Source organism: Phytophthora cinnamomi, assembly GCF_018691715.1.
Source record: "Phytophthora cinnamomi strain GKB4 chromosome Unknown Contig53, whole genome shotgun sequence".
Classification (NCBI taxonomy): Eukaryota; Oomycota; class Peronosporomycetes; order Peronosporales; family Peronosporaceae; genus Phytophthora; species Phytophthora cinnamomi.
The window spans coordinates 957,115-969,775 of record NW_027150986.1 but is presented as its reverse complement, the minus strand read 5'-3'; the positions used below and the strand labels follow the sequence as shown (position 1 = coordinate 969,775).

General features: G+C 56.7%; 5 protein-coding genes across 6 annotated transcripts; 2 read left to right on the top strand and 3 right to left on the bottom strand.

The window, feature by feature from the left end:
* Positions 1-102: 102 nt before the first annotated feature.
* Positions 103-1,191, top strand: IUM83_00236 (uncharacterized protein; the record flags this gene model as incomplete). The annotated part of the gene is made up of 1 exon (XM_067923994.1): positions 103-1,191. One exon carries the CDS (start codon positions 103-105, stop codon positions 1,189-1,191), a length of 1,089 nt encoding a protein of 362 aa, XP_067789431.1.
* Positions 1,192-1,627: 436 nt separating this feature from the next.
* Positions 1,628-1,927, bottom strand: IUM83_00235 (uncharacterized protein; the record flags this gene model as incomplete). The annotated part of the gene is made up of 1 exon (XM_067923993.1): positions 1,628-1,927. The coding sequence occupies one exon, from the start codon at positions 1,925-1,927 to the stop codon at positions 1,628-1,630; it is 300 nt and encodes a 99-aa protein (XP_067789427.1).
* A 1,233-nt stretch (positions 1,928-3,160) lies between these two features.
* Positions 3,161-7,789, bottom strand: IUM83_00234 (the record flags this gene model as incomplete). Of its 2 annotated transcripts, XM_067923991.1 has the most annotated exons (12): positions 3,161-3,784; positions 3,941-4,155; positions 4,234-4,365; positions 4,461-4,592; positions 5,358-5,396; positions 5,461-5,742; positions 5,810-5,908; positions 6,170-6,217; positions 6,315-6,465; positions 6,533-6,610; positions 6,817-6,861; positions 6,989-7,789. In XM_067923991.1, the coding sequence occupies 12 exons, from the start codon at positions 7,787-7,789 to the stop codon at positions 3,161-3,163; spliced, it is 2,646 nt and encodes an 881-aa protein (XP_067789429.1). The 2 variants fall into 2 exon arrangements, with proteins under 2 accessions (XP_067789429.1, XP_067789428.1); XM_067923992.1 differs by having other exon boundaries at positions 6,533-6,820; positions 6,944-7,789.
* A 200-nt stretch (positions 7,790-7,989) lies between these two features.
* On the bottom strand, positions 7,990-9,731 carry IUM83_00233 (Metal transporter CNNM4; the record flags this gene model as incomplete). The annotated part of the gene is made up of 5 exons (XM_067923990.1): positions 7,990-8,276; positions 8,344-8,587; positions 8,663-9,518; positions 9,587-9,640; positions 9,718-9,731. 5 exons carry the CDS (start codon positions 9,729-9,731, stop codon positions 7,990-7,992), a joined length of 1,455 nt encoding a protein of 484 aa, XP_067788761.1.
* A 723-nt stretch (positions 9,732-10,454) lies between these two features.
* Positions 10,455-12,372, top strand: IUM83_00232 (BRCA1-associated protein; the record flags this gene model as incomplete). The annotated part of the gene is made up of 5 exons (XM_067923989.1): positions 10,455-10,862; positions 10,951-11,693; positions 11,775-11,945; positions 12,011-12,206; positions 12,277-12,372. The coding sequence occupies 5 exons, from the start codon at positions 10,455-10,457 to the stop codon at positions 12,370-12,372; spliced, it is 1,614 nt and encodes a 537-aa protein (XP_067789434.1).
* Between the last annotated feature and the right edge of the window lie 289 nt (positions 12,373-12,661).

Sequence of the window (12,661 nt, the reverse complement as noted above, 5' to 3'; positions counted from 1 at the left end):
CAATGGTCGCGCGGAGAATGACTTCAACATGCGGATTGGCTGAAAGCTCATCTTGGGTGCGCGTGGCTGGGCCCATAGTGGAGCGCCGAGAATCGCACCAAGATGCACGTGAAGCCGAGCTTCTTCCGCGCGCGGCAGGCACACTTGTCTAAGGACGCGCAAACCAAGTGGACGTCGGACCACTCTGGCGCGGGGGGCAAGTCGTCCATGGGCGTGCTGCTGGACTGGCTGGTGACGCAGGGTAACTACGACCGCTGGCGGAGCTGCAGTGAGGCCGGCGAGAGCCTCCGGCCGCTGGCCGGCGAGATCGTGCAACGGCTGCACGCCGAGGGCCTGGTTCACCGCACGGCCAACCAGGTGCAGGCCAAGATGGCGGAACTCGAGCTGGCGTACCGGGAGGCGGCCGAGCGGCTGGCCAGCACCAAGCGCGAGCTCCAGGCGGCCGAAGGGACGCCGGCGGAGCGCAACTTGCGCCGCGTGCTAGAGCGCCACTGCCGCTACTTCGCCTTGCTGCAGCCTATTATGAAGGACATGGACAGGGAGGTGGACTCGCCGCCTTCCAAGAGGCCGAGGCTGAGTACGAAGAGAAAGACGGCGAAGGTAGTGCAGCAGTCTGTAGTGGCTGCCAAAGTTCCTGATCCAATTCCAGCTCCAGCTCCTGCTCCTGCTCCTGCTCCTGCTCCTGCTCGAGCTGCGAGTCCCTCGCCTGCCAGGTTGCGGTCACGCTCGCCGTCACCGGCGAAGAAGCGGTCCCACTACCAATTGAGAGAGCGGCGAGGGATGGAGTCGCTGTCGGAGGGCATGGTCTGGGACTTTGACAACGAGTCGATTGGTGGCATGCGAGGTCCGTTCACCCCTCCGACGCCGCCAACCACGCGATCAGTGAGGAAGAGCAAGAGTTTGGCGATGGAATCCATTTCAGTTATGCAGCTGGAGGAGGAGGAGGAAGAGCGAGGGCATCCACGGCGCCGACGGGACCTACCGGCCGATCCCGTGAAGAAGCGGCAGGCGCTGAGGTCGATTGATGAAATTGACCTGGAAAAAGCCCGCGTGGAGCTCACATTGCGCCAGCTGGAGCTGCAAATGGCCCGCGACAAAGCGCTCGTCACTCGCGCGAAAGCCCGGGCACAATTGCTCGACCAAGGCGTATCGCGGCGAGAGGTCGACCGGCTCATGCCGCTCGACATCTGAACGCATGTCCGACTCGTTCTGCGGCGAAGCACCGCATCGAACAGATCCCTTTGGTTTGCTGCCAGAAATTCTTGCTGGCGTGTTACTACCTGTAGTATGTGGCTGAATCCTGGAACCCGAACGTTGTGGTGATGAAGTGTCGGCATTTATTGCACTTAAATATCGAGTCAATTCTTCCATGACTCTTCTATAGGCTACATGCTGCGGCCCGGGTGGCATGCCAAGGTCCATTGTGTGGACAGCGGCGCCGAGCCCGGTCTTCTAGGTCCACCCTAGCATGAGGTGGGAGAGGGTGATTGTTCAGCGCGGAACGAACTGAGCGGTGCCGAGTTGTGCAGTGCCTGCACTAGAACGCGATGTCGTCGTCCGTTGCCTGGCGTACTACGCGAGTAGTCTGGTTGTCCTGAGCAGGTTGGGTCGCGACGCGCTGCATCGCTTAGGCCTGGACCGGGAAGGTGCGCTGCGAGAGCAGCACAACGAGCTCGAGCTTGGAGATCGGGGACACGTCGATGGGGCTGCGGTCCACGGCGGGGTCGGCGCTGCCGATGATCTCGGGCGCCATGGCGAACGACACGCCCTTGCGCGCGCGGCGCGGGGGCTTGGCCATCATGTCCTTGCTGACCCAGGCGCAGTCGCGCGGGCGCTCCTGCTTGGCGTACAGCGCGCGCAGGCATTCCTGGCGGTAGTACTCGGTGAGGCAGGCCTCCATTTCCGACGCGCAACGCTTGCCGAGCATGACTGTCTGGTGCTTCGGGGGTGGGGGCGGTAAAAGTGCAAATGCGAGGTTGCTGGCAAAAAGCACACTGGGCTGTATTTCGGTCGCTGCTCGCCAGCGCCCGTAGCGACTTGCCAGCAGCAGGTCTCGTCGCTTGTGGCCTGTACGGAGACTTCGCCTTTCCAGCCGCTCGCGCCGAACGCGCCTGGGCGCATTACATATGTCGATAACCGTTGAGGCGGCCGTCTTTCCGGCACGCGTGACTCGCGCCCAGTATGGCGGGGTTTGAACTGGAGTTTAACGCCCGGAGTGGGCCTGCTGCTTCAGAACCAGCATGCACTTTTGCGGGGAGCGCAGGCGAGGCGCGGCAGGTGGGTGCTCTTGGTCATACGTAGCTGCCCACGAGTTGGAGGCCGCATGTTTGTAATAAGACGTTGTCGCCTGGGCGAGGACGGAATGGGCGCGCACGGACACCCGCTGCCCAGGAACCGAGGCCGAGAATCCACTCGCGCCGAGGACGAAAGCCAGAAGGCGGCGGCGCCCTGAGCGGCACGACCGCCAACGTCCGCACGCACTGCGCCATTGGAACGCCTCGGCCGCGTTCCGCTGATTCTCTCGGCGTTCGGTCCCTATTCGCCTTCTTTTTTCGAGCGCAGCGCTATGGTCGACTAGCCCGCGCCCAGCTGGTCCCAAGGCGAAGCTCGGGCTCGAAGGCGGAGCTGCCACGTAACGGATCCGCGCCGGCCGTTGTCGGGCAAGGTTATTCGGCGCAGAGTGTCGGTGCAGTTTCCTCGCCAAGCCTGCGAGCGCCGCGCCAACTGCTTCTGCAGCGGCAGCAGAGACTGGGAGGTGGCTCGGCAAACATTGAGCGAGGCCCCGCGCCCAGATCTCCTGCGGCCTTTGACTTGAGCCTTGACTCAAGGCAAGTCATGATACGACCACGGTTCCTCAATGATAGGAGCATGGCTACGCTGCGGCAGCTCTTCACTGCGATCCTGGTGTCATTTCGCACAGCAAAAACCGCGAGGTTATCCAATTCGTGGACGACAGAGGGGCAACGAAACGTGTTGGGCAGTTCCGTCTCGAAGCTCTCGGCGCTTTGCCGTTGGGCTATTTGTCTCTCAAAAAATCGCAGGAAACTCCCACCATCCTCAGCTTTGCTCCGCGTAAAGGTCTCAGCTCGGTGGGGCGATCAGGAAGCTCCGGTCAACGCTCATGTGACGGAATCCCAGCATCCCACCGCGCTTTAGTTATCTAGGAGAGGAGCGGGCGAAGCCATCTCAACACTGGCAGCAGCAGCTGGTCCATAAGCACGCGTAGGAGCTCAGCGGTGCGCGTGTACGGGAGCAACCTGAACACCGCGCGGTGCGGCGCGAACAGCTTGAAGGCTACCGAATCCCGCAGTTGTTGACCTGGTAGGGTGGGGTAGTAGTCGCCAAAATTACTGCAGAGCACCCCCGCCACAAACAGGTTGCCCGTCATCGTGTAAACCGTCTTGGCGCCGCGGCGACTGGCGCGCGTCAACCTGGTGACCCTGACAAGGGTGGGGCCAGCTGGAGGCTCCTCTTGACATGGCAGCGCCCCATGCTTGCCATCCGGACAGCTCCAGCAGGTCGACCTTGACGCATTTCTGGGCGGTGGATCGTTTTCGGTGTTACTTGCCGCGCAAGATGGCGATGAAGATTGGGATGAGGGCAACATCAATAGCAGGTCGTTCACTTGCAGCTCACTTGCTGGTTTCTGCGCCAAACTTGCCGTCCACGGCTCTCGGAGCCGAGTTTTCCAGGCGCTCCGATAAAAATTCGCTTCAAATACCTCGCTCTCTTGAAGATAGTACACGAGGTGGTCCGGGGTAAGCTGCAGCGCTTCAATAAAGTCCTGCTCGAAACGAAAGTTACACACGTCACACATGGCCGTCACAAGTCACACATTTCAACAATGGGGGCAGGTGATCCAATCTGCAGTAGAGGGAGGGCTGGTCATGATGACCATGCAGACACACGACCGTAGGTACGGTATCTGGTCGGCACGTACATTGTCCTGCTCGTGCGTCAAGCCTTCGTGCTCTACGCTGATGAAATCCGTCGCGCCGTCCACAAAGCTTTCGTGTGGGATGTAGTAGACGGTGGAGAACACGGGCTCTCCTGCCGGATTGAGCGCCAGCACCGAGTCTCCGATCTTTACGTCACCCAAACGCTTTGTCTTACCACCCAAAACGATGACTGGTGCCGATTCGGGGAAGCAACTCGCTGCACGAGGTGCCAGTAAAACGATTCATTAGCACCAAACCCCATGAAGAGGTCACCACAAAACATGTAGGCACGTACTTGAGTCGACGATGGTGTAGGGAAGCTCGCTATCACAGAGAGCTCCGGTCTTCCCGTTGCTGCAAAGGCAAGTGCCGCCTTGAACACACACGCCTTCGCCCGAGCAGATCGTGCCCTCCTGCTCACACAGCACTACACGCAAGACATGCAGAGCAAGATACAGCAACGTTAGTTCAACTCATTCGCGCACTTTACTCTGGTAATCGTCGCTTCGGTGCAGCACGCACTTCCGTCGCTGCTCCGAAACACGTCGTTCACTTTCTGGACGCCAACATTTCCAGCAAGAAGGAAAAGTGTAGGCACGCTTGTACTGTTCTCATATCGTGCATTGGGGTCCGTCACACACAGTCCACACCCGTCTGGGTAAAGTGTCGTGGTGATCAAGGAGTTATTCAAAAGAATTTTGTGCAAGGCGGGGATCTCCGGCAAAGTTGTACTCGGATTGCACACTGGTATGAGCTGGTTTGCGAGGCTGATGGTGCCTTCTTCATTCATGCACGACTCGTGGCAATAGTATGCCCGATCGACGGTGCGGTAAAAGGGAACAACGGTATGGCCCCATTTGCCCATGCACACTTCTTCATTGCTTTGGGTCAACATGCTCCATTCGGCCGTTGAAATACCCGATGAATTGGAGCTAGCCTCCACCCACTCGACCCCGTCACGCGTGTACCAAACGTCCGAGAACGGATACATTTTATCGATGCCGTTCCCTACGATACCGCCCCCAAGAACCCAAAGTCTTGGTCCGAGTTGTACATCACCGTTTGTCCTGGAGTCGAACGACACGGTTGAAAACCACGCTCGTGGTTCCCAAGGTGCAGACTCCACCATCAAGTCCCAGCTACCAGAAGAATCCATGCGCCATACATCGCGCAGACTTGTGTCTCGCCACCCACCCATGAGAAAAAGGAACTTTTCCCTTGTTGAATCCCCCACAGTCGCGTTCATTATTTCGTGAGTGGCACACGCGTGAGCAGCTCGCGGTGACCAAGGCACTCCTGTTTGTTGCTTCCACGGCCCCTTCAAAACCGACGATGTGGACCAAACCTCGTTGTTGATTGGACTGCCCCCAAGCACCCAAAGATTGCTGTTGAATAACACCGAGCAGTGATAACCCCGACCTGTCCAAGGAACTGTAATAGTTGTTTCTGTCCAAGACGCTGTCACATGCGTACTCAATCAGCCTGCGAGGCAATTTAGCCAGATTCATGTGGTGTCACCTACCTCCATCAGTAGTCACCCAGATATCGGTTGCTGGCTCAGGTGAGAAGCCTCCTAGCAGTGTAAGCCGCTCCACGTTATCGCTCGAGTCAGTGAAGGCAATTAATGAATGACCATAACGTCGACGGAACGGAGCTTCCTCCAGCACTTCAGTCCATTCAACGCCATCCGGAGAGGACACCACGTCCGAGCGCGTCGTGGTGTACTCCAACCGCTTGGTGTAGTAGGATGCCGAAACTCCACCGACGATCCAGATTTGGTCTGCGAAAGCTGCCGCTGCGTGAGCTGCACAAATGTACACGAATCAGGTTTAGATAATGAGTGAGCGATCCTTTGGAACTGCAAACCGTACAATCTCGAGAAAAAGTTAGCTCGGATAGCAATGACCATCGCGCGATTGTCTCCTGCCCAGCCACAGTTGCGTTGCACTCCAACGTAGTGGTGGTGGTGGCTGATGTTGCGCAGACGATAAATGCTGCAAGCAGAACTAAACGCGATAGCGATGACCATCGCTTTGCATTGCATCTAATGCTCATGACGTGCTGGATATCCAAATCATGCGAGAAGACGCGCCGGTTGATTTACCTGCAATTAAATTGCGAATGAATATTTCAATTTCTAGCGTCCCGCACAATAATATCTTGGCCGCGTGGTAAAAGCAGCCTGCTCTACTAGTAACGCCTGTGTAAACTTGAGTCTTGAAGCGCAGTACCGAAAGTCGTCTTGGGTTCCGACAAGAGAGGATCTTCGTCCGAGTAAACTGGATCGGAGGAAGATGAATGTTGTCAGCACTTAGAGCGAGTCACGGCGAGAGCTGGCGGGTGGAAGCAAGACGATGGCGGAGGATAGGAACTCACCCCCGTCGAAGTAGCCAATTTTGTCGGTGCAGTTTTCGCGCTCTTTCCTAGCTTCGGGTGAGTCGGTCTCGTCAATAATCTTGGATTGCAGGATCTCTTCTACAATGTCCTCCAGCGTCACTAACCCTTTCAGCTCATAGAACGGGTCGCCCTGTCCAACATGGCGAGTACACTCAGAAACCTGTCTCCTTCCAATCGATGTAACACGACCAACGTACCGGTCCAGAGTTGTTGACGTCGTACACGAGTGCCATGTGGGTGCTGCCCATTTTGAAGACGCTGAGCACCTCGCCAAGCTGTGCGTCAAGCCAAATTCGGTGTGCAGCGACCGCAAATACCCGCGCAAATGCTATAAGCGGCACGTCTTGGCCTGGATCCACGTAGATCAAGTCTTTTGTGAAGATGATGCCGACTATGTCGTTCGGGTCTTTATTCCACACGGGGATGCGACTGTAGCCGTTGTTGTAGATCATCTTGAGTGTCTCCAGGTTGAGTATTGTACCGGCGTGCTGAAGGGAAAACAATCGACAGATAATAGATTCCAGGGCTACAGGTTAAGGAAACCAAAAGCAGACACAAGACATACAACACGCATCACGATCAGCAAATTGTAACGCGGTGAAGGATATCGGAAGCGAGAAAAGCTTCTCCGCCGGGATCATGATGTCGCTGACAGCTTTGCGTTTGTAGCTCATGGCGCCACGCACGATATAACCCTCCTCCGGGTGCATGATCTTCTGCCTCACATGGATCTCCATCAGCTTCTGCAGCTCTCTCTTGGTGAACATGGTGCCCACATCCTCGCCCACGGTTTTGTCCAGCACGAAGCTCACCGGTTTGGCGAAGATATACAACCCCAGCCTGAGAACTTTCACAACCGGCACGAGCGCCGAGCCAATGGACAGCGCGTGCCTCGAGCAGAGCGACTGCGGCACGATCTCGCCACAGATGAGGATGACGATCGTCGACACAAAGAAGCCCACGAGGCCACTGGTCAAGTCGGCCATCAGAATCGACAGCAAGCTGTTCACCGCCACAGTGGTCAGCACCAGTGTCGTGAGCAGCAAGTTGCTGTCGGCTCGGACCGGCAGGATGCGTCTTGCTGCCTTGGCCTTCCTCATCTCGTCCGCGGTGGCTCCGGAGCGGTCTCCCGCGCGGATGATCACGTCGAGACTCACTTTGTCCAGGGACATGAGGCCCAGCGTGAGCCCCGACGAGATGGCCGACATGACGATGAGCAGCACGATGGCTCCGTAGTGGATGGCCTGCATGAGCTCCGAGGTTTCGGCGCCTGAGCCGGAGCCTGAGCTGGAGCCTGCACTTGCCTCTTGGTACCCCTCGACGTCCGCCGTGCGGCGCGCCACGAGTGTTGCAGACGCTGCGCGGATAAGCATTGAGGTCATAGAGGACGCCGCGGCCGGCGGTAGTAGCGTCGAGCAGGCGAAGCCCAGCAACGCAGCGCGACTTCGCCTCATTGTTGTCGCAGGGAAGTTGAAGACTGAACAGAAGGAAGCTACTATGTTGCCTTTTTGGTTCTATTTTCGCCATTTAGATGATACCCAAAGATACTTTGGGTCGGAATAGGCTTCTGAAACTGACACGGGGCGGGTGAGGGGACACTGAAATGAGTTTTTATGAATAGAGCTTATGCTCAACACGCTGTGCTCGATGCAGACTACGCGTACCAGTAGCCCGCCTGCACCATGATCTCCGGGTAGAGGTTGTGCCACTCCTGCACCAGCGGGGCGTACAGCTCCGGGTGCGAGCGCTGGAACGCGGCGGGGTCTTCGGCGAAGCAGACGAAGATCGTGGCCACGGAGCTGTCGATGACGGCGAGCGGCGTGACAGCAACGCCGATGCCGATCACGAAGCCGAGGATCGCCAGGAACGCGGTGCTGTTCTGGAAAGTGACCGCGTTGGTCGTCTCCGCAATCAGCGCACCGACGCCAGCGCAGATAAGTCCTGTCGTCGCAAATGATTAGTGTTTGCCCCCACATTTTAAACCTGGAAGCAAGGAGACAGAACGTACCAACTCCCAGCGCAGCGAAACCAAGAACGTTGCCGATGAGATCATCGTTGATGATAGCATCGAAGCCACGCTGCTTGAAGAGCTGGAACACAGCCTTGCCGGCCTGCGTGAACTTGTAGCCGTAGATGCCCACGTACACGTAGGCCCAGCGGTTGAAGTACTCCATGAGCGACTGCAGGCAGCCCAGAATGCACTCGGCAAAGCAGGCTAACGCACTTCCGTCCTGACGACCGCTCTCCGCCAGCTGAAGGGGAGAATATAAGCTTCGGTTAGTACAACGCAACAATCACAATTCCGACTTGAATGCAGGAGACCGTACCGCACGAAGTGCTTGCAGGAAAGCCACAATGAGCGAGCCAAAGCAGATAGAGCCAAACGAAGTCGTCATGCTGCGCTTCAACGAGGCACCTGTAGCCCCACTCGACTCGGAGTTGTACCAGAATGTCGCGACGGTGCCGGCAACAGTCGTGTGGGCCACGTTCTTGAAAACCTGGAGGCCCCAGTAGAACGACAGCAACAGGAAAAAGAACGCCGCGTAGGATCCTCCGGACTGCTTGTACGTAGACTTCGTAGAGTTCGTCGTCGTCGAGCTCGAATCGCTCGGGTTGTCCTTCGCGATCTTGTTGGCGACGCCCAACAGCGCGATGGCCCAGACGACCACCCACGCGATCTGCACGACGGTGAGCACAACCGAAACAATGTACGTGGACCAGTGCTTGGCGATAGCTCCCTCCGCCACGCGCAAGTTGGCGACCGCGAACGGGATGCGGTGCTGCACGGCGCGCGCGTAGCACAGGTTCAACACGGCAATAAGGGCGCCGATGATGGCGATGAAGATGTTGCCGATGACGAATCCGTAGGCCGCCAGGGCGAACGAAATGCCGACATTGAACCACAGCACGAACAGGATCATGACCCGCGCGTAGGCCACGATGAGCTTGACCATGAGCAGCGCCAGCACCATGGACACGACGGCCATGCCCACGGAGATAGCCACCACGACCTTCGTGTCGTCGCCCGAGAGCAGATCGCTCGAGTTGTTGTCCGGGTCCGTGACCGTCTTGACGCCCCACACCACCATCAAGGCGATGATGACGCCGACATTGACCACGAACAGCAGCGCGAACGGCCAGTCCTGGCAGCCGGCCGACTTGGCCTCCACGGTCTTCTGGTCGCTGCAGCGGCAAGGCGATTAGATAGTCTGGTCATTATTCCTCACTATTACATAGGCATGGAGACGTACGGCTTGATGGGGTCCACGTCCGGGGCGCTCTGGACGTGAGGCTCGCCCATGTACCTGTTGCAAGACAAGACACGATCAGTTGGCTGGCTGGCGCTTAGCTGGGAGGGCGCAGGGAGGAGCAGGAGACGCACGGCTGGTTGAACATGGCGCTACGAGTTCCTGCGCTGCGTTCCTGGCTCTCTTCCTCCCTGCTTCCTTCCTTCTCTGAGTCTGGCCTCCGCTGACGCTTCGCCCGTGTGCGCTCGCTCGACGTTTTGCGAATGGTGAGTGAAGTGTGCGGGACAAAAGGGGATGTACAACTGCCTTCTCGCAATTATGGTCCCTGTTTTGGGTACAGAAAATCCAGAAAATGAGCTCTTGGCGAGCCGAGTGCCCAGCGACTGGCGACGCTACCACTAACAGCGAAAACGAGCTAGATTCACTTTCGTGACGCTATACCTAGGTAAGTTGCATCGCCAACACTGCGGAACAAGGCTTGCAGGCGGATCTCCTTCAATGAAGGACCTTCAGCCACGCCTCCAAAAGCCAGGAATCAACATTTGCTCGTTGTCGAGCGGATTGCTCACGGCCAACGCTATGCTCGTCCCGATATCAGGAGGGTTCTAGGCAAGCACGAGTCGACGCAACCGAACTTGACGTCGCTGTCGCTGTTCGAGCGGCTACCAAACAACCTGCGACTTATGTAGCGAAGTGAAGCCGAGCGGCGGCTAAACAGCACGGCCGAGTTGACAAGTTGCAGCCGTCCTAAATAACTGCCGCCACAAATTCCACGAATTTTGAGTCCATGATACAAGTTGTACATGCACCGGCACCAACTCTTTTCAATCTGATCTCGCCCATTTCTCACTTTTGCATCTCGTGGCGCGACATGTTCCAGATCCGCGTGGAAGCCGCCGACATGGCCGAGGAAGAGGAGGCCAAGGAGGAGGAGGAGGAGACCGTCGACGAGGACTCGCAGGAGATGCAGGGCGCGCCCTTCCTGGCCGGCAACCCGCAGGTGCGCGTGACCACGGGCAAGCTGCGCTTCTACCGGGCGGACAAGCCCTACGCGGCCGCCGCGTCCTCCGCCGCCGGCCAGCAGCTGCCCAGCGAACGCAGCACGCTCGTGTGCGTGGTGACGGTGCCGTCGCACATGTCGCCCGTGGAGATCCTGGAGTTCCTGGCCAGCTTCCGCGAGGACATCGCGCTCGTGCGCATCCTCAAGGACCCGGAGCGCAGCAACTGCATGGTGCTTATGCAGTTCAACTCGCAGGAGCGAGCGGACCAATTCTTCCAGGTCCGTTCGTCTGCACCCAAAAATTGTGCACTACTAGGCTTGATATGCGTTTGTTTTTCTAACATTTTTGTGGTTCGTATTTGTGCAGGACCATAACGGCAAGTACTTCAACTCGATCGAGCAGGAGCGCTGCAAGATTGTGTTTGTGCGCAGCATCGAGTTCGACCCCGTGGTGAGCGAGGACCAGACGGATAGTGACGCGCTGGAGGAGAAGCATGCAGATGATGAGGCCGTCGATACAACGCCGCTGAGTCCGCGGTCCGAGAGAAGAGCGAGCAGTGCGCAGATGCGGAAGCTGTTCCCGCCCCCACCCGCGGGCATGACGGAGATCCCGACGTGTGCTGTTTGTCTGGATAGGCTGGACGCGTCGGCGTCGGGTATTCTGACGACGCTATGCAACCATTCCTTCCATTGCGACTGCTTGTTTCGGTGGGAGGGGTCGAGCTGCCCCGTATGCAGATACAGCCACGGAGATATCGGTTCCTCGTGTGAGGTGTGCGGCACGACCGAGCACCTTTGGATTTGTTTGATCTGTGGACATGTGGGATGCGGACGCTACTCTGGAGAACATGCCAAGCAGCATTACCAGGAGACGCTGCACACGTACTCGCTGGAGTTGGAGACGCAGCGCGTGTGGGACTATGCTGGCGATGGATACGTACACAGATTGATTTTGAACAAAGGGGATGGCAAGTTTGTCGAGTTTCCGAGCCCGAATAATGTGAGTGATGAGCGCTCGCAAACCCCACCTACCACCGCCGCCGAAGAAGAAGAGGGTGAGCACCGCAAACTCGAGAAACTGGCGGTCGAGTACAACTTCCTTCTGAAGAGGTAAGTATTTGTTTATTCTTCCGTAAGGATTCGTAGGACTGACACTCACTTGGGGTACTCGCGCTTGTTGGCATATACCAGCCAATTAGAAGAGCAGCGCTTGTACTACGAGCGGCTGCTTGCTCAAGTGGAAGAAGGCGAAAGCCGTCAGCTTTTGAATGCACACGAACACGAGCGAAAACACCTTAAGAAGGCTAATGCCGCGTTAGCAGAAAAGGCCAAGAAGCTGGAGGAGGAGCTGACATTCGTCAGGTGGGTGTTTTGGATGTAGCTGCATACCACTGCCTATGGCTAATTCATTTGTTTGCTCTACATAGGGAATTGAACAAGTCCCTGATCCAAAACCAGACGCAGTGGAAGGAGCAAATTCGAACTCTGGAGGAGAAAAATGCTCGTGTTGAACAGGAAACGGCGCTGCGCATCGGTGATCTGGAGGGCCAGGTCCGCGACCTTATGTTTTATCTAGACACACAGAATAAGGTCGAGCAGAGTGCGCACCGCGAAGACATTATGGTGAGTCTGCTGTAAAGTACTATTTTTTTCATATATTGCTGTTAGTTTGACACTGTGCTCTTCACTATAGGGTGGTACAATCGAAATCGAATCCAAGCCGACCGCTAAGGAAACCTCCTCGACCACTTCGTCCTCTAGACGCAAGGGCAAAAGCAAAAAGAGATAACGGATAATGCCGAATAAAGTACTTTTCGAAAAATTGTACATGGTGCAAATAAAATACCTTGGTGAAGAGACTATACCAATATAATACCGTACACATTACTGTACCATTTCTTACGTAAATACTGACAAGAGGATTTGTATTTAGTACTTCGAAGTACAATATAAAGGAAAATGTTGACGTACTTTGTAGTGTGTTTGATAACTCTTCTTCAGTATTACGACACGAAAGTCTTGTTTTCTTCTTTGAAAGCTAAAATAGAATTGTGATTGACTATAAAAACGCTTTACTC